Source organism: Podarcis gaigeae (assembly GCF_964106915.1).
Source record: "Podarcis gaigeae genome assembly, chromosome: 13".
Lineage (NCBI taxonomy): Eukaryota > Metazoa > Chordata > Lepidosauria > Squamata > Lacertidae > Podarcis > Podarcis gaigeae.
Genome location: NC_139689.1, coordinates 7,466,459 through 7,486,230, shown reverse-complemented (window position 1 = coordinate 7,486,230; position 19,772 = coordinate 7,466,459). Strand labels below are relative to the sequence as shown.

General features: G+C 47.6%; 2 protein-coding genes across 3 annotated transcripts in view; both read left to right on the top strand.

Moving 5' to 3' along the window:
* The window catches only part of MRPL52 (mitochondrial ribosomal protein L52), a 179,880-nt gene that overhangs the window by 135,412 nt on the left and 24,696 nt on the right, over nucleotides 1–19,772 (top strand). The window lies entirely within an intron of this gene.
* OXA1L (OXA1L mitochondrial inner membrane insertase) lies at nucleotides 8,437–19,376 on the top strand. Of its 2 annotated transcripts, none has more exons than XM_083706901.1 (10): nucleotides 8,437–8,572; nucleotides 10,145–10,288; nucleotides 10,431–10,620; nucleotides 12,007–12,150; nucleotides 12,453–12,538; nucleotides 12,962–13,126; nucleotides 14,875–14,979; nucleotides 15,880–16,042; nucleotides 17,565–17,645; nucleotides 19,155–19,376. In XM_083706901.1, the coding sequence occupies exons 1-10, from the start codon at nucleotides 8,483–8,485 to the stop codon at nucleotides 19,259–19,261; spliced, it is 1,275 nt and encodes a 424-aa protein (XP_083563027.1). In that variant the 5' UTR covers nucleotides 8,437–8,482; the 3' UTR covers nucleotides 19,262–19,376. The 2 variants fall into 2 exon arrangements, 1 of the variants encoding a protein (XP_083563027.1); XR_014557108.1 differs by having other exon boundaries at nucleotides 8,444–8,572; nucleotides 14,875–15,346; nucleotides 15,717–16,042.

The window sequence follows — 19,772 nt, the reverse complement described above, 5'->3', positions numbered from 1 at the left end:
CTTGAGCTTGAAAGGGGGGAATGTGGCATCTGAATATAGACAGCATTTTTAATCAAGACTTATATTGGCTTATATCTTGATCAGGTTCCTAAATTAAATGGGCTTAGATTTTCAAATGTTTCATGCCAGGCAGAAAGAACCTTGGCAAGAGGTTTTTCTCCTAAGACAAGGGGGCCCCATTGATTTATAGTAGAAAAACAATTCTCAAAGTCATAAAAAGGGAGAATTACATATGCTGCCCTTGCAGACTGAGAAAACACAATTAAAGGCAAGGGTAAATAGTAAAATAATACCAATGTGCCTCCCAGTAAAATGAGCCAGATCTTCTTTCTAAGGTTGAAAGGCCAAGAGCAGTGAAAAAGGCAACTGGCTTGGCTAGAAGAAAAGAGAGCATTTTTGGGAAATCTTTTAAAGCTGTTTTTTACTGAGTTCCTTTTTACTTTACAAAGGCTTTATTCTTTTAAAAGGCTACCTATGATAAGTGAATGAAATATATTAGCTTAAATATTGGCTTAAATGTAATTATGCAAAGGATTTAAGGAATGCTAGATTCTTATTTCATATGGTTGTAAGAGTTGTATTTATCCTGAAATTAAGTCAGCCACCAGCCTAGCCCCCCTGCTAGACAGAAGACGCCATCCAAGCACTCTTGATATATAGTTGTCAGGCATTTGTTTAGAAACCTTAAATGAAGGAAATCTTTCAATGTTGATGTGAAACTCAAGATCCTTGACATCTGTTGAACATAAAAATGTAAGATTAAACATTTGTTTTAGAAGGCAATAGGGCAAGGAGGGCAAGAGGTGAGCTGGTAATTAAGATTCCATGTAAGATATATTATTACTTATTTGTCACATATATAGCTCTTTGTCTCCCTTATAAGGGCAAGGAAGTGGGTGTATCTTTTGTGGGTGTATCTTTTGTGATTGGTTCTACCAAACAGCCAATAGGAATTTCAACCAGGCTGATTGGACAGAGGCAGCCACAGGAGGAGCAAAGGGGGCTGGATTAAGGGAATATAAGTGCTGGCCAGGATGGCAAGAGGCCAGGCCAGAGCTTGGTAACCATATACCACTGAGCCTCTCATTTATTTGTCTGACAAATAAATTATTATTTTAATTTCTCTATTGCTGCGTTGAATATTTCATTCCAGCTAAGCGTTAACCACAAGCAGGGTGCCACATTTTATGTTGCACCTCCATGTTACGGCTGTGGGCACCCACAATCCTGCGGGCAAGATGGCACCCCTGTATACAAGCCCACATCCTGTGTCCTGACTCCATGCATTGCAGCTTGAAGAACCCGATTGGGGTTAAGAAGACTGGTTGCTGGGAACCCCTTCATTTAAAACAGATCCCTGCAGCCACATTAGGAAAAGAACTGAAAATAAAACAGCCAATATTGTAATGCTGTTATACAAATCTATGGTGTGACCTAAAATATTGTTACAAAAGTTGAATGCCTGCCCTTCTCTTTGCCGAGTGGGGGCAAGAGCCCATGGGGTCCCTGGCACTCACACAGGGTCTGTGTCCCTTTGGAGGAATAGAAAATGCAGTAAAGACTATTGTTGTTGTTGTTTAGTCGTTTAGTCGTCTCCAACTCTTCGTGACCCAGTGGACCAGAGCACGCCAGGCACTCCTGTCTTCCACTTCCTCCCACAGTTTGGTCATGGTTTATTTAAACTTATGGTTTATTCACCTATTTACACCTTCAGTCTGCATGGTGGGAGTGCAAATCTTACAGCATGGTCATTTCATGGGGCAGCAGCGCAGGCATCCTTCAGCCTACCTGCCCAAGATGGAGCTCAGCTCCTCTCCTGCCGCTTCTTCCCAGCAAACCTTGCTCAAAAACTGCCTTTTCCTGTCTCCTCAAACACCCCACCCCATCACCTGAAATCCCTGCCTCTGTTCACACCTCAGGGCAAGGGGAAAGGAGTTTTCTTGTGTTGTTAATGGCCCTCCATTATACACATTAAGGCACCAGGCAAAAATGTTCCTCTTTAACCTGATCTTTGGTTGGTTGCTATCCAATGCCCTTCTAAAACGTGTTCTGGCCAGATTATAGGGTTATTTTCACTTTTATTTTGCTTATGTATTTGGTGTTTTTCTATTGTGATTTTATCCTTTGTGGTAGATTTAACAAGAAAAAGACACATGCACCAATAAATAAAATTAAGAAAAGAGCAAGGTCAAACGCGGATGCACAAAACATTTTTTTTTAAAAAAAAGTCAATACTCAATGCACTCTGCTCCACTCCCCCTTTCGTCCCACACAGGGTGTCCCGGCCTTCTGTCTCCCCTCAGAGCTAACACATCACATGAGGCTGGGCCTTGCTGGTGGCAGTTTCTCCTCCTCCTTGCCTGCGCTCTATGAGAAGCCATGGAGAGGCAACGCGATGCGCCCTCACTCATTCGGGACGTGTGCAGGTTCAACCTCCACACCGAACTCGGCACTGGTGGGAAGAAATTGGGACATTCCAGGATCAAATCAGAAACTGGAGTGGCTTTCATAATTCTAGGACTGTCCCTGGAAAATCAGGAGGCTTGGAGGGCATATCTGTGCCACCTTCAACTCTTTGGTGAAAAGGTGGGATTTGAGTTTAATAATAAAGAAAAATGATAAACCACCAGTTGCATCCAAGTTGGGGGTTGCAGAATTCTGAGTTCTGTATACAGTCATACCTCAGGTTAAATATGCTTCAGGTTGCGTTCCACGGCAACCTGGAAGTAACGGAACGGGCTACTTCCAGGTTTCGCCACTCATGCATGCGCAGACGCTCAAAATGACATCATGCGCAGTAGCAGCGAATCGCAACCCGTGCACGTGCAAATGTGGGTTGCGTTCTGCTCAGAATGCGAACGGGGCTCCGGAATGGATCCCGTTCGCATCCTGAGGTACCACTGTATATGTGGCCATCCCATGTACGTATTTTTCGCCCTATAGGACGCACTTTTTCCCCTCCAAAAATGAAGGGGAAGTGCATTCACCTATGGGGTGAATGCAGGCTTTCGATGAAGCCTGGAGAGCGAGAGGCATCGGTGCGCACCGACCCCTCTCGCTCTCCAGGCTTCAGGAAGCTATCCACAAGCCTTGCGGGCCCAGGGGAGGTCCCGCTGGGCACGCGAGGCTTGGGGCGGCAGCCTGCATCCCGAAGGACGGGGCGCCCTCCGGAGGACGCCCTGTGCTTCGGGCAGGTGTCCACAAGCCTCCCGCACCCGGCGGGAGATCCCGCTGGGCTCGCAAGGCTTGCAGGCAGCAGCGTGTTCTGGGGGCTGGGGTCGGGGGAAGCTCGGGCTTCCCCCACGCCAGCCCCGCGCCTGGGGGGGAAAATAATTTTTTTTCTTTATTTCACCCCCCAGAAAACTAGGTGTGTCCTATGGGGCGGTGCGTCCTATGGGGCAAAAAATATGGTAATCCTTAGAACAGCTACTGGACAGTTTCATATTTGAATCTGGGTCACATTCCACCGGGCTCAAGTCCAATATCCTGTCATATGCTTCACAGTATCTTCCCTCCATACAACATGCTCATACTCAGCTCTCCTTTTAGTGTCTGATGATGAAAAGAGCAAACAGGCTTCTGTAACATTACTTAAGACTTTTGCTTTATCTATCTCTAGCACAGTTTCCCATCAACACCCACAAGCCCCTTGAGGGCCTCTCTTTAGTCCAATGCCACAATCTGCGTCAGGCCACAACATAAATTCATTTGATAAATCATGGGCTAAATCAACTTGTGCTATAATTTTGATTCGGGATAGCCTACTGCCATCAAAGCAAAATGAAACTACATCAAATATAAACAAACATCAAATATAAAAACCGTATCTGGGTAAAAGTTGTTATCAAAACCTAAACTAATACAAGGATGCGTCTGGTTCATATCTGAGGATACTAAAAGCAGCATTTGCTGTGAACACCATTCATTTAACTACCGGTAATCTATAAAAGGGGGTTAATTAATGAATTGAGATTAATTAATGAATTAAGCCAGGCCCATTCCATGTTTCTTTCTATATCATGGGTGTCTGATGCTGGTGTGGTTGCTTGAGAGTAAGCAGGCAAGACTCTGACCTGTCTTTTCCAGGCTTTATTCTTGGTGCAAACTATTTACAGGGAAGAGCGTCGTAAATTCATGTCTTGAAGGAAGGTGAGGACAGGTGACCTCACCTAGGCCCAAAGTCATCCCCCACCAAAGCAGGCTCAAAGCTTCTCAGAGCTTTTCAAAATCATTTTTCTCAGCAGCTAAAAGGCATTAGCTAAGCATCAGAAACATTCTGCTTGCTGTAACTAAAAAGATTGCAATAAAGGTAGGGAACACAGTGTATTGTTTCTCAGGCCTTTCTGATGCCTTCTGGCCTTGCTAAAGAACCACATTGCAACTTGCTTTCTGTCCAGGAACCATGCCAGAACAAGAGATTGAAACACATCTGAACACTCTGAAACCCGTTTCCTGGGAAGGGTGCCAAGAGTCCCAATAGTCCCAAGACAGCTTTCTGTTCATGCTCAGAGGACTCCTGAGGGAGGAGAAAGGAGGAGGGAACTGGAAAGGGGTATATATGCTTGTCCACATGACTGTGAACTCGTGCATGCTTTTTGTGACTTATCACACTTGCTCCTTCTACCAGTTCATGGATGGTAGAAATAAAAGCCTTTTCTCCAAAACTATTCCTTGAGTGTCTGTTGACTCCCACTACCCTTTCCCAGGCGTAATATTTTTCCCACCCGAGGGCAAAGCCTCATAAGGCTACAGTCTGGCTCAATCGCTAGCAGAATCTGGGAGTGGTTGGTCTTTGTACCTCCCCCAGCATAAAAGTCACGTCACCCCCAATGTTATGTACTGAGTTGAATAGGATTCAAAAAGCAGCAGTCTGATTGGTCCTAGAACAATGCAACAGTATGATTGGTCCGCAGGAGCCACCCAATCCAGCTCCAGGTGGAAGTGAATCCGCAACCTGATTGGCCTACAGGAGAATCCCAGAATTAGCCAATCACGTGAGGCCCATAATGTATATAAAGCAGATATTTTGGGGAAACTTTCATTCCTCACTACTATGAGCTGAATAAAGAGCATGAAATCCACACTCTACTCGAGTATATATATATATATATACTCAAGTATATTTCACCCAACCTTTTCCGCCCTTCCCTGCGCCGAAGCCTACTGTGCAGAATGGGCGCTGGCAGGGGCGTACTTCCCGCCGCTCCAGTTTGCTCAGGCTCGGTGTTGAGGCTTTCCCTAGCACCCCCTCGTCCCTGCACCTCTTCTCCACTGGAGGTGGGGCTTTCCTCCTCGCCGGAGGAAGAACTGCTTCGCAAGATTTTCAAATGCTCCCTATAACACAACTGCCCTTCCATCTCTTGCCTCTGAGTTGATGGCAGTTCCCTGACAATGGGACATAAGCATATTGGTTCAAGATAGGAAACTGAGAGCAGAGGTGTACCCTTCTGATATGCAGGTGTGGCCTCTCTCTGAAGGACATCACGCACAAAAATAGAAAAGTCTATTTCGTTCCTTTCTTAAGAAGTTAAATTGTGCTACAGTGGGTAAGCTATAGCACACCTTCCTGTGTCCCTGGAACTGGCAAAAAAAACCAGCAAAAAAGTAGAACTATTTGCCACAATTTTTTTCAGCAATTTAGCTGAGATGTCTGTTTAGCAGGGGGGTTGGACTCAATGACCCCTGGGTCCCTTCCAACACCATCATTCTATCATTCCATGAGTCTTCAATATAGAGAAAGAGAACTTAAGAAAATGGTGGCTCATTTGGTATAACAACCTGTTCTCCACGTGGCCAACCAAATGCCCCACAAGCAGTACCTGAGTGCAACAACCTGGGATGCAAATTAACATGGTTTGATGTTAAGACACTTGTAAAGGTAAAGGTAAAGGGACCCCTGACTGTTAGGTCCAGTCACAGACGACTCAGGGGTTGTGGTGCTCATCTTGCTTTATTGGCCGAGGGAGCCGGCACACAGCTTCCTGGTCATGTGGCCAGCATGAAGAAGCCGCCTCTGGCGAACCAGAACAGCGCATGGAAACACCATTTACCTTCCCGCCGGAGCGGTACCTATTTATCTACTTGCCCTTTGACGTGCTTTCGAACTGCTAGGTGGGCAGGAGCAGGGACCGAGCAACAAGAGCTCACCCCGTTGCGGGGATTCGAACCGCCGACCTTCCAATCAGCAAGCCCTAGGCTCAGTGGTTTAGACCACAGCACCACCTGCTTTTTAAGACACTTGTAGTAAATAGTTAAATCCACATGAGGGCAGTAGGAGGCTTTTTACAGGTAGACTGACTTGTGCACACACATCCATACACACACAAGAGGGGGTGGAGTCAAGTTAAGGGTGGGAGATGGGATTGGGAGTTCACAGATAAGAGTTAAAAAAAAATTAAAGGCTAATGTAATTATATTTAAAAATCAAAAGTTGTGGTAGTGATTCAAGTTAGAGTGTGAGATAAAGGAGAAGACAGAAAAGAAAAGGGAAAGAAAAAGAAAAGAGAGAAGAAGAAAGAGAGGAAAGTCCTTTTGAAAATTGGTGGGGTAATAAATTATTATTATTATTATTATTATTATTATTATTATTATTATTTGAATTTATATACCGCCCTATACCCAGAGGTCTCAGGGCAGTTGTCACAGAACAAAATCAAAATATAAAACCATAAAATATAAAATAAAAATAAAAACAACCCAATAACCCACCCTCCTATATGCATATAAATATACTGTTTAGTATTCTTGTTTGTTTGTTTGTTTATTCAGAAAAGACAAGGGGGGAAACCATAATAGTAAGTAAATAGGGAAAAAAGGGAGAAGGAGGGGATGGAGAAGTAGATACTAAAAAAAAAAGCAAAAAAAATTCAAAAATTCAAAATGTTGAAGTTGTGAGATCTAAAAGATAAAATAGGGATGAAATGGGCAAAGAAAAAGAAGTAAAGTAAAATAAGATTCTTTAATGAGAATTTTAAAAAAGATTAAGTGAATAAATGGGTAATAATAATAATAATGAAAACTGAGTAAGAAGTGAATAAAAAATGGATGCATAATGATTCATAATGTATTAATAAGAAAGGGGGGGTTGTGTATCTAACTAAAGAAGAAGGGGGTGAGATTGTTTTTAAAGGGAACAAGAAAAGGGGGCAGCTTTAATTCTGCTGTGGGGCCCCCGGGACTTGGATGTCAGGTCCCTAAGTCTAAAAGAGGGGGTGTTTTTCTATGTCCATCTTTTCCCATCTCTGCAGAATGTGAATAGGACAACAAGGTTTTAGAAAACTGGATAAAAGTGTCAAGAGCAAAGAGACTCCTCCAGACCTTGCTCTCTGCTGCCCTCCTGTGACCTTTCTGATGAATGCACCCGGTTCCTCAATGGAATTTGTTCCAGCTCAGCACTGCTGTTAACAAATAATGCTATTAGCAAATACAGTATGAGGTCTTCTCCAGTGCATCCATGTGAAATCATCATCGTACCTGGGATTACAGTGGGCAATAAATTGAGATGAGAATAATAATCATAATAACAACAGTGTGATTTTGTAAAACGTAAATTTAACATGAGGTTTTATTACATGTTTTTCTTTTGAAACTGTAGGTTTTATTTCTATTTTGATCAGTTTGACGTCAAGTTGTTTTTAACTTTTTTATTGGTATTTGAATTGAATATTGTTTTGCGTAAACTGCTTAAATGTGTGCGCGCGTATTTAAATTAAGCGTTATAGAATTATTGTCAAAATGAAGTAAAATTAAACACGTGCTAAACTTGTCCAAGCTCTATACCAATCAGCGAAGATAGTTGTTGTTTTTTTTAAAACTTTCTCCCAAAAGGGTTCTCTGCGATACATGACTGCCCAAAGTAAGCATGGCCGCACTTCCTCTTTCCCACACCGCCCATAACCAACATGGCCGCGCTTCCTCTTTTCCCACATCGCCCATAACCAACATGGCCGCGATTCCTCTTTTCCCACATCGCCCATAACCAACATGGCCGCGCTTCCTCTCTTCCCATACCGCCCATAACCAACATGGCCGCGCTTCCTCTTTCCCCACACCGCCCATAACCAACATGGCCGCGCTTCCGCTTTTTCTATATTGCCCGGAACCAACATGGCCGCATCAGCCACCCCGCCTCTCTCCCACTGCTAAATTGAAGAACAGCATCGCTATTTTTAAACATGGCCCCAGCCCACTTTGCTCTAGTCCCCCCTTTTTTTAACATAGCCATGAAAAGAATCGACTGGCGCCTCCCTTTCAGCGGTTACATGCCTTTCCCCCCCACACACACCCCATCGCGCCTGCACCCGAAACGAAAAAAATCGAGAGGAGAGTTGCCCTCACTCAAGATGTCGACCCTTTACGTTAAGTCGAAGGGTTTTTGTTTGCCCTTAACAAAGATGGCAACCTTGCGCGGGCGTCACGCGTCCAACCCCTCAGTCCTCGCGAGGGCTGCGCGTGACGCGACTGGGGGTGGGGCCGAGGAGCGATGGCGGCTTCCGCAGCGGCGCTCGGGAGAGCGTGGAGCCGGTCTGGGCTCCCGGGGAAGATGCCCCTCGCGGGGAGCCTCCGTAGGCAGGTGGGTGATGCAGGGAAGCGGGCGCTACGCCTATGCGGCGCTGCCCTGGCCTCGGGGTCATGACCTTGCGGGCCGGAACCCCAGGGACTAGCAGCTTGGTGCAGTTTCCTTGGAGGGGGAGCGTCCTGCGGCGCAGCTGTTGAAGAAACCCGGGAGACCTTTTCTTTTTTTGGGGGGATGAGGCCTTCTTTGGGTCCCTGGATGTTGGTGGACTACAACTCCCATCACCCCTAGCGAGCACGACCAGTAGTCAGGGATGTTGGGAATTGTAGTCCCACAACCCGTGGAGACCCAAGGTTGAGAGAGAGGCCAGTGTGTCAAAAGCCTTTGGGGCAGCTTGGAGAGATCTCGGTGAATATACTCACATCAGTTTAACATCAATCTTTAAATGGCTGTCACTGAAACTACTCCCCCGTGGTATAGCTCCACTGATCCTTTGCGACCAGTTCCAGTCAGGCTGGCAGACAGCAGTCCTGAACACTCTTCAGAAACTGGGTTTTGCCCCTCAAGCCCTTCTAAGTCTGGGCTTAAGGTGCCCCGATTACAAAATTGTAGTAATCAAGAGACATATAGCTGCACGGGCAGCATATCTCTTTTTTCTTGTATCCAGAAATGCTAGAAGGGCTTTTACACTTGCCAGAAGCTCAGCTCTGCCCTTGCCAGTCTTGGAAAGATCCTTTAAAAAAGTCCCATTTGTTGTTGTTGTTTAGTTGTTTAGTCGTGTCCGACTCTTCGTGACCCCCTGGACCAGAGCACGCCAGGCACTCCTGTCTTCCGCTGCCTCCCGCAGTTTGGTCAGACTCATGCTGGTAGCTTTAAGAACACTGTCCAGCCATCTTCTCCTCTGTCATCCCCTTCTCCTTGGGCCCTCAATCTTTCCCAACTTCAGGGTCTTTTCCAGGGAGTCTTCTCTTCCCGTGAGGTGGCCAAAGTATTGGAGTCTCAGCTTCAGGATCTGTCCTACAAATGTACAACTGTGCTATAAAATATACAAAAGTTAAAATGCTTGGGGGAGGAATTAAAAGTGCTTCAACTTCGTAAGCACCTGGGTAGGTCTATCTATATTATGTATATTATTTACATCTGCTGTCCATCAAAATATGATTCACCCTTTCTGCCCTATTGTGTATTATTGCTTTCTGAACTATGTCCAGAATTAATAGATTATTAATGTATGTATATAAATATACATATTAAATGCACACAGTGACATACTTGCTTCTCCCATGTTCCCCAGTTTATTCTCAACAACCCTGTGAAGTAGGTTAGAATGAGAGACTGGTTGCCCAAAGTTGCCCCACCCTCCACCCAACCCAAAATAATTTTTTAACTTCGAACTATGATTATATCCTGCTCCCTAAAACTTACAAAAGAGAAAAAATGGTTTTACAACTGAATTTTGATTCCCTGTAAATTTAAAGTGGTTCCCCCACAAAAAAAAAACAGAATCAGGCAGCGCTGATAACAAATCTGAGGAATTTGTTCTGCACACGTTCCTGTATATCACAGAAGTAGTCATCTTCCTAGCAAGTGCAATTGTCAGGATGCAGATTCTCAAAACTTGCCTTCCAGATCCACAGAACGTCCGTCCCATTCGCGTTGCTCAGAGTTAAATCTCCTTTTGCCCCTCACCCGCGTCCTCAAAACGGCTGCCATGTTCTCCTGTTCAGGCCAACAAACAGATGTCAAAGCACAGCAGCTGCTGCTGGCACACAGGTAAGAGCAGCATGGCTGTGAAATTTGAAAGGTGACGGTGGAGGGTTGCAGATGAAGGTAGCGAAGAGAACCTAGCAGTTGGGGGCTGAGAGCGTTCAGATTAATCAGTGCTAACTTACTTTCCTGCCTCTTCCTTCTTCAGGTTCTTCAGCCTGTATCCTCCCCGCCACTAGAGGGCGCTCTCTCTGCAGGGGACCTTGCCCAGGCTGTCCAAGAGCAGAGTTTTGCAGAGCTGGGCCTGGGCTCCCACACCCCGGTGGGTCTGATCCAGAGCTTCTTGGAGTCCCTCCATGTGGATATAGGGCTGCCATGGTGGGGAGCCATCGTGGCAGGTGAAAGGGTCTGCTGTGTTTGGGAAGTGGGTGGAGATTTAGATGTACCTTTGGGCTGGCAGAGAGCGTCATCAGAGTGGGCACTTTGGCTCCGTGGCTTGGGGCATGCTGCTGCCGGGAGGGGCCAGAGCTTGGCAGTAGAGTGAGCTTAGCACTTGGCGGGTTATGTGCTCTTGCCAAAAATTGTGCACAGCCCAGAGAGAGACATGAGGTGATACACACACCCCAAACACGAACTTTGTACCTCAAGCTCAGTTCCCTAGCTTAGAGCATCTCTTATTAAAACAACGAGGTCACTGGTGCTGATGAGAGAGAAGCATCTCTGCCAAAGATCCTGGGGGGCTGCTTCAGCCAAAGCGAGCATTACAGTGGGACCTCGGTTCCCAAACTTAATCCGTTCTGGGAGTCCGTTCAACTCCCGAAACAGTTCTGGAACCAAGGTGGAGCTTCCTGCAGCCAATCAGAAGCCACGCCGGATGTTCAGCTTCCAAAGAACGTTCGTAAACCAGAACAATCACTTCCAGTTTTCGATCGTTCGGGAGTCAGAACGTCCTGGCTCCCAAGGCATTCACAAGCCGAGGTTCCACCGTATTGGGCTGGATAGACAAATAGCGGGATGCAGTGCTAAGCCAGCATCCTCGGCTCTTTCACCGCGGTGACTCGGCCCCACGGAGAAGGAACACAGCAGGAAAGGTACAACCTGTTCTCTGAGATGGAGACCGCAGCTGAACTTTGGGCACTGGGGCCAAATTCAGCTTTCCAGACTTCTCTCTGCACCCCTCAGGACTCCTTCCCCAAAGCCCGCACACCCTCACCTGCCCTCCTTCACATTTTCTCTCCTTCTTTGGCTTGACTGGAATGTGTCCTCTAGCTTGCTTGGAGAGATGTCACGTAGAAAACCTCTGGGTTTCATAAGACAGGCTAGTAACCTAACGATCACCACTGCAGTGGACGCTCGGGTGGCAAATGTCATCCATGTGGGATGCACGTTCGCAAACTGCAGCGGCGCATCTGCGCACGCATGGGTTGTGATTCGGCGCTCATGCGCAAAGCCTGATTTAGCGCTTCTGCACATGCGCGACCCCCGAAACCCAGAAGTAACCCGTTCCGGTACTTCCGTGTTTCGACGGGTCCATAACCCGAAAAATCGCAACCTGAAGCATCTGTAACCCGAGGTATAACTGTACTGCCTTCTGGGTAAATGATGCCTTCAGCCTCTGCAGGAGAAGTTCGCCTGCCTACCCTTTTTGCACAAGCCTCCAAACAGAAGTACCCAGGTGCATTCTGGGTAAGGTAGTGATTTCTGGCATTACATTGTGGGTAACGTCGCAGCCATTGCACTTGAGAGTAACGGGTGTCCTCCTCTCTCCCCACCAAACTCCTCAGGGACGATTGTGGCCCGTTGCATGGTTTTCCCGCTCATCGTGAAGGGCCAGAGGGAGGCAGTGAAGCTCAACAACCACATGCCGCAGATTTCAGAGCTGACCACCCGCATGAACGAGGCCAAGCGCTCGGGGAACAAATTTGAGTGTGAGTTGGCCGGCGTATGAGGCAAAGTGCAGGGTTCGGTGGAAAAGGGACACAGCTGGGGCTGCAAACAAACCACATTGGAAGGGACCACGTTGAATGAATCGAGGAGGTGGTGCTTGGGGTGATAGGAGGAGACAGAACTGGGGAGGCAAGAGAGGGGAGCTCTCAAGGAATAGGGTTGCCCACATTATGTTAGCAGGTGAGACCTGATCTGTAGGGGAGGGCAAGGGGCTTGTAGAAGGAGATTGTGGGCGATAATCTCCTTTGCCTTCCCCGCAAATCATTCCGCTTTTCTCCCACAGTTGCCAAAGCTTATACGGACCTGAACCTCTACCAGAAAACCCATGATGTCAACCCGTTACGAGGATTTCTTGTTCCCTTGGTCCAAGTGAGTCTCTGCCCCACTGCTAGGCCGGCTTGTTTTTGTTCTATTTTTACATCCTGCCCTTTGCCTGTAGACTTCAGGGCAAGCCACAGCAATTAATGCAAGCTCCCAGATACGAAAGTCAGTTGAAAGAAGCTTCCCACCCCAAATTTCACATCTGTGTCGTTCGTTTATTTATCTCTCACTGTATTTATTTGCCACTTTTTACACCGGGGTGCCCTGGAGCGATTCGTGCGACGCAAATAGAAATTATGGGGGGCGGGGACCATGAAAGCGTCAATAAATATAAATATTTAAATTGTGTGTGTGGTATATGAATATTACTCCCAGTTCTGCCTCCTCCCCTTCTCACACTCATCCTCTCTCCCTTTCTTTCTTTCTTTCTTTCTTTCTTTCTTTCTCTCTCTCTCTCTCTCTCTCTCTCAGGCACCCATTTTCATCTCGTTCTTCATTGCCCTGCGCAAAATGGCGGAGCTCCCTGTGCCCAGCCTTCAAACGGGGGGTCTGTGGTGGTTCTCAGATCTCACGGCTGCCGATCCCTACTATGTCTTGCCCCTGACAGTGACCGTCACCATGTGGGCCATCTTGGAGGTAAGTCTTTGGGTCCCTCCAGAGGTCCTTTTGTTACTGCATTCATGGATGCAATGGAATTTGACTAGAGGCAGCTGCCTGTCCACATGTAACATCACATTGCTGTCAGATTTGCCTCACGTGGCCAATCTGGGTTAAGAATCTGGCCTATGGAGCCGATAAGGTTCTCCACCACTGGTGTAGAGGAAGTAAGTTAGGGAGACCCTTCTTCTCCCTCTCCATAACGTATGAATTCATGCATACCCAACAAAGCTGAACAGTTGAACCTCCATTTCTGGAAGCCTCCCTAAGAGAGCTGCTCCAGAGGAAGAACTGTGAGGGGAGAGAGACTTTCTGTTCCTCATCAGGCAATGGCTTTTCCACCTGCCTTGCCCCACCCAGCCTTTCCCAGACTATGAGGCATTCAGGGATATATTTTTTTAAAAAATTGCTTTACAAGTTGTGCTTCGTTGTTTCTCAATCTGATCCTTTTGTGTGGTTTTGTGGTATTTTATGCGTTGTGATTTGCTGTTGTTTTTATTGATTATAGATTGGTAATTCTTTATTGTGGTTGAACTATTTGAGTATTATTTGCTGATGTTTAATTTTGCTGTTTACTGTTAGGGATTGTTGAATGTTGCTTTGTTTGATATAAGTGGTTTATTTTAAAGTTATCGTGACTTTTATATTGGATCAGATTGCTACTGTTACTGTTTGATGTTTTATTATGTTTTTATGTCTTGGAAGCTGCCCACAGTGGCTTAGGCAACCCAGTCAGATGGGCAGGATATAAATGAATTATTATTATTATTATTATTATTATTATTATTATTATTAAACAAAGGAAAGTGTTTTTTCCACACAGTGCCTAGTTAGGCATTGGATCCTGCAAGAGGCAATGACAGGGGGATTAAGAGAGGTTTGTGGGTACTAGCCCCTATGCTGTGGGGGCAGAAGGTGTGGGGAAGGCAACTGAATTAGTGGATCAATGAAGAAATTTGAGATGTCTGCATATCACAGAACAAATAGGAAATAAAGAGGCCAGAGGCCTCATGAGCTCTGAAACAGTGCTTAGACAGGACCAGATGTGTGAATTGGTTTGGTGCCCCTAATATTATGGGTCTGTATTAGACACAGGTAGCAACAAAGACCATTTTCAGTTGTTTACAAGATAGTAACTGCAATGAGGGCCCTGCTGGCAGGCCCGGCATCACCACCCAGAGAGGACAACCACAGCTGTTGCCAGCTTCCCAGAAAAGTTAGCCAGCATATTATTTTTATTATTCCTTAGCTTATAGTCTGCTCCTTCATGCAAGAACCTGTGGGGAAACGGCTTGCCAATGTAAACTGTGTTATTTTTACTGTTGTTAGCCACTCTGAGCCTGGCTTCCTGACACTAGTGTGAGAAGAGAATAGATCAGTGTTTCTCTGGTCTGTCCCTAAAGCTCCGAAATTGTCCCACCCAAAGGAGATCGTAAGGAGAAAGCTGAACGTTCGGAATTTGCTGTATCCCAAAATCAATTGGGGGGTGGGGCCTACATATTCAGGCTGTAGTCAACCTCCTAAAGCCAGATGTTGGCTGGGTGGGATCCACTGCCAAGGGCGCGAGGCTGTGGCAACCTCTGGATCCTGTCCATCACTCGAAATTTTTCCTACCCCCACAATTTCAAAATTCCTGCTTGGCAGAAAACCTCATGTAGGAGAGGACAACGCAGTGAAAAATGGGGAAAATGGTACGGGAGTGTTAACAGTGTCCACCTTCTCTGCAGCTAGGAGCAGAATCCGGAGTGTCGAACCCGAACCTCCACCTTATGAAAACCGTTTTCCGGGTGATGCCGCTCGCTATCCTGCCTCTCACGATCTCCTTCCCGACGGTGAGATGCCACCGCAGGCAGATTGCGATTGCTTTTGCGTATTTCCTACGAAACATATCGAGGCCAGTTCTGACTTGCCCTGCACAAACCTACATTCCTTTGTCTCGGCCTTGGCCCCCGTTCGATTCAGAAACCTGCAATTTAGCCTACACAGTCCAAAAGAAACATAAAAGTGTAAATAAAGCTTCCATTTCGCGGGCTCAGCTGGATCTGTTCCTCTGCCCGCGCTGCAGGGAGTATTCTGCCCTCCAGTTGTTGCCGAACTACAACTCCCATCATTCTTTGCCACCGGCTATGTTTGCTTGGGCAGAGGGGAGCTGTGGGCAAGTACAAAGGGGGCTTTCCTGAACTTTTATCACCGGTAAAGGTAAAGGTACCCCTGCCCGTACGGGCCAGTCTTGACAGACTCTGGGGTTGTGCGCCCATCTCACTTAAGAGGCCAGGGGCCAGCGCTGTCCGGAGACACTTCCGGGTCACGTGGCCAGCGTGACATCGCTGCTCTGGCGAGCCAGAGCCGCACACGGAAACACCGTTTACCTTCCCGCTGGTAAGCGGTCCCTATTTATCTACTTGCACCCGGAGGTGCTTTCGAACTGCTAGGTTGGCAGGCGCTGGGACCGAGCAGTGGGAGCGCACCCCGCCGCAGGGATTCGAACCGCCGACCTTTCGATCGGCAAGTCCTAGGCGCTGAGGCTTTAACCCACAGCGCCACCTGCGTCCCATTTTATCACCGGTAGGGGAACCCAAAACGCCTTTTCCTGTGGGGCTGCTGTTCCCACTTCCTCCTCCCCGCTGACCCCCAATTCTCCAGCCCCTCTCATGCCACAGGGCAGCTGTCCTGTTGCAACAGGGTGGGCCAAGGAAAGGGGTTTTTGATGCTCTCTCTTTCCCTCCCTGCAGGCCGTTTTCACCTACTGGCTGACATCCAACCTCTTCTCGCTGGTGCAAGTGGCCTTTCTGAGGTTGCCCGCAGTTCGCGCCCGGCTTGGCATCCCCGAGCGGGTCCAACACGACCCCAGCCTCCTGCCTGCTCAGGGAGGCTTCATAAAGAACTTCAAGAAAGGTGATTAAGGCAGCACGTTGTTTGAGATGCTGTAAGGATCGTGGTGTTTTTTAAAATGCACATTTTTACAATGTCCTACGGTTATTAGGTTTGGGGAGAAAGGAGCAGGTTATATCAATATGACTGCTGGAAAAATTAAAATTTTCAGAGGAAAATGTTTTTTTGAACTACATACAGAGTTTGAAAACTGTGAAACATAAATGGTAGTAGGTTAAAAATAAACATATATGTATTTGGATGATAATAATACCTAGACGCGGGGGACGCGGGTGGCGCTGTGGGTAAAACCTCAGCGCCTAGGACTTGCCGATCGCATGGTCGGCGGTTCGAATCCCCGTGGCGGGGTGCGCTCCCATCGTTCGGTCCCAGCGCCTGCCAACCTAGCAGTTCGAAAGCACCCCCGGGTGCAAGTAGATAAATAGGGACCGCTTACCAGCGGGAAGGTAAATGGCGTCCCGTGTGCTGCGCTGGCTTGCCAGACGCAGCTTGTCACGCTGGCCACGTGACCCGGAAGTGTCTGCGGACGGCGCTGGATCCCGGCCTATAGAGTGAGATGAGGGCACAACCCTAGAGTCTGGCAAGACTGGCCTGTACGGGCAGGGGTACCTTTACCTTTTTTAACTTTTAATACCTATACAGTCGTACCTTGCTTTTCGAACAGCTTAGTTCTTGAACATTTTGGCTTCCAAACGCTGCAAACCCGAAATAACTGTTTCAGTTTGAAAACTATTTTTGGAAGGCTGACAGGGCTGTTTTCTGACAGGGCTTCCGCAGCTTCCGATTGGCTGCAGGAACTTCCTGCAGGCAATCAGAAGCCGCGCTTTGGCTTCCGAACATTTTGGAAGTCGAATGGATTTCTGGAACGGAGTCCATTTGACTTCCAAGGCACGACTGTATACTAGAAAAGGTAAAGACTGTATACTAGAAAAGGTAAAGGTAGAGGGGACCCCTGACCATTAGGTCCAGTTGTGACAGACTCTGGGGTTGCGGCGCTCATCTTGCTTTATTGGCCGAGGGAGCCGACGTACAGGTTCCGGGTCATGTGGCCAGCATGACTAAGCCGCTTCTGGCGAACCTAGAGCAGTGCAAGGAAACACCATTTACCTTCCTGCCGGAGTGGTATCTGTTTATCTACTTGCACTTTGACGTGCTTTTGAACTGCTGGGTTGGCAGGAGCAGGGACCGAGCAACGGGAGCTCACCCCGTCGCGGGGATTCGAACCGCCGACCTTCTGATCGGCAAATCCTAGGCTCTGTGGTTTAACCCACAGCGCCACCTCATCCCTTAGATAAGTATATAGAGAAGTGTAATTGATAGCTCTTGTAATGATGTAGTATACCCTTTTTCCACTTTTTATTTTCACTTAAAAACAGAAAAAGAAAAAGAAAAAGAAAGCTGACTTGGGAGGAGAAGGGTGGCCGAAGGCTGCTGTGGTGCGAGGGAGAGGATAAGGGCTTCTCAAAGGCCTCCAGCTCCTACAGGGTTAACTCACTTGTGTCTCCACATGCCCCCCTTTTTCCAGGCTGGAAAAATGCACAGATGGCTCAGCAGCTGGAAGAGAGAGAGCGGCGCATCAAAAACCACCTGAATTTAGCAGCTAAGGGTAAGCCTCCTGCGCCCCCTCGCCCTCACTTGCCCCCATCCACAGCCGCCAGGCCTGTGTGCGATCCTTTTCCTGCAGGGAGGAGGGGATCCTGGGATGGGTTGTTCCTTCCACTTGCTCTGCAATGTGCAAATCAGAGATCACCACCTTTCCCAGTTCTCTGCTGTCATCTCATCGCTTGAGAAGAGGCAGTTACCTGAGGGCGGCCCTCCTGGCCCTTTCTGCAGGTCCTCAACTGTTTTGATACGTCTCCTATTAATAAGTTAGTGGTTCTTCACCTTCATGTAATCGACATTTATTTCACTCGGGCCTCTGCAGTTGTGTTAGCAACTGGGAAGGTCGGCCTCCCACACGAGGAAGCGACATATAATTTGAATATTGACCTGCCAAGTGGAGCAAGGGGAAGGGACAGCCCGTTCCAGGATCGCGGGCCCCCCCCCCATTCCCTGCAGAAAATGGGCCTTCGCGGCAGGTCCAGGGTAACATTCTGTGTGCTGCTAGCATGGGCGTCCGTGAAAATATTTCCTGGGGCGAGGGGCACATTCTCCCAGTGGGAAAATAAAAACACTGAAAGGGGTGGTGGAATGAGTAGGCCAATCTATAACTAAAAAAATGAGGAAAGTGTCTGTACATTTTGTCTGAGGTTGTATCAATGCTAGAAGCTCAGAAAGAAAAGGAAAGGAAAGGAAAAAGAAATCTGGTGTGCTAAGAACCTCTTTTTTGCCATCAGAATACGTTTTACAAATTACACGTGGGCTTTCTGATCCTACATAATGTAATTCTGGCCCCCACATCTTAAAAACATGGAACCGTGGGGCAGGGAGTGTACAGAAAGGGCAGCCGAAATCATTTGGGGAGTGGGACTTACTGCTTCATCTGAAACTCTTTCCCTCTTAGAAAAGCCTGCGGTATTTGTGGCTTTTCAGCTGAGCAAAATGGCAACAAGATATGAGCAAGGAGGCGTGATCAAGGTTTGCGGAATTATGGGTTGGGGAGAGTAGGTTTCTCTCACACAATAATAGAAACTCGGGAGAAACCAGTGAAACTGACTTTGTGGTAGCTTCAAGACAGCCAGAAGAACTTGTAGTTCATGATTAACTTATGGAACTCACTGCCACAAGATGCATTGTGGGCTAGTAGCTAAGACAGGGGCTGGGGTATCTGTGCCCCACCAGCTCAGAGTGGGCTCCCAGCTCCCGTTATTCCATGCTGTCAATCATTCTGGCTTGGGATGGTAGGGCAAGTTGCCCACCGCTTTGGTCCATCCTTCGGGTTCAGACTCAGGATGCTACTGTATCCTGTTAGGGAACGTGAGCAGCGAGGGGCATCGCCTTCAGACCCTATTCCCAGATGTGTGAATGGGCTGGGTAGACAGTTGTTCTGATTATTCAGCCCGGCTCTGCTTGTGTTTATTCTGTTCTCGACGCAGTTCCCTGGTGGGGGCTGACAAGTCTCCTTGCCCGCTTTGCGAAAACAAACTAACGAAACGTGGGCATTTCTTCCACTCAGGGCCGCTGCGCCAGACCTTTTCCCACAACCCTTTGGAGCAGCACCAGCCGGGTCCTGCGAAGCCGCCGCCGCCACGAAAGAGACCCTGGGAGGACACGTTAGGCTGAGCGGCGAGCAACACCAAACCAAAAGACTTTGCACAGGGAAAAGAGCCTCCTTTCCCTTCCCGCCTCCCCACTCCTCTGTTTTCTGAGAGTAGGTAATAAAAGGATGTGGAACTTCCTCCTCCCACGTTTGGTGCTTCCCAGATTTTTCTCCCCGACTCAAGCTCACTTTTTCTCCCGCAAAGTTTACACATGGGAATGTAGACAAACAGAACCTGCAGGAGTTATAAGCCTCTGAATTTGGGGTGGAGGAACCCTCCAGATGATGTTAAACTCCTCCCGGGTTAAAGGTCAGGAATGATGGGAGTTGTAGTTTCAAAACATCAGGTGGGACATGGGTTCCCTATCCTTTTTCTAGATACTGGAAGTGTGAGCTGCGAGAATGGAGCCCAACCCAGGAGGGAGCTGTTGCCTTATTTGCCTCATTTGTTGGCTCCCTGGCAACATCTAAGCAACCCTCAATGAGATGCAGGATTAGTACAACAGACTCCTTGGTCTGAGGCAGCTAGGGGTC

What these genes read in the sequence shown, in the direction of transcription:
- OXA1L (XM_083706901.1), top strand. Translation starts at nt 8,483, where the DNA reads ATGGCGGCTTCCGCAGCGGCGCTCGGGAGAGCGTGGAGCCGGTCTGGG. An exon ending in CTCGGGGAACAAATTTGAGT is followed by an intron (nt 12,151 to 12,452) that starts GTGAGTTGGCCG and finishes TTTCTCCCACAG; the next exon opens with TTGCCAAAGCTTATACGGAC. An exon ending in TCACGATCTCCTTCCCGACG is followed by an intron (nt 14,980 to 15,879) that starts GTGAGATGCCAC and finishes CCCTCCCTGCAG; the next exon opens with GCCGTTTTCACCTACTGGCT.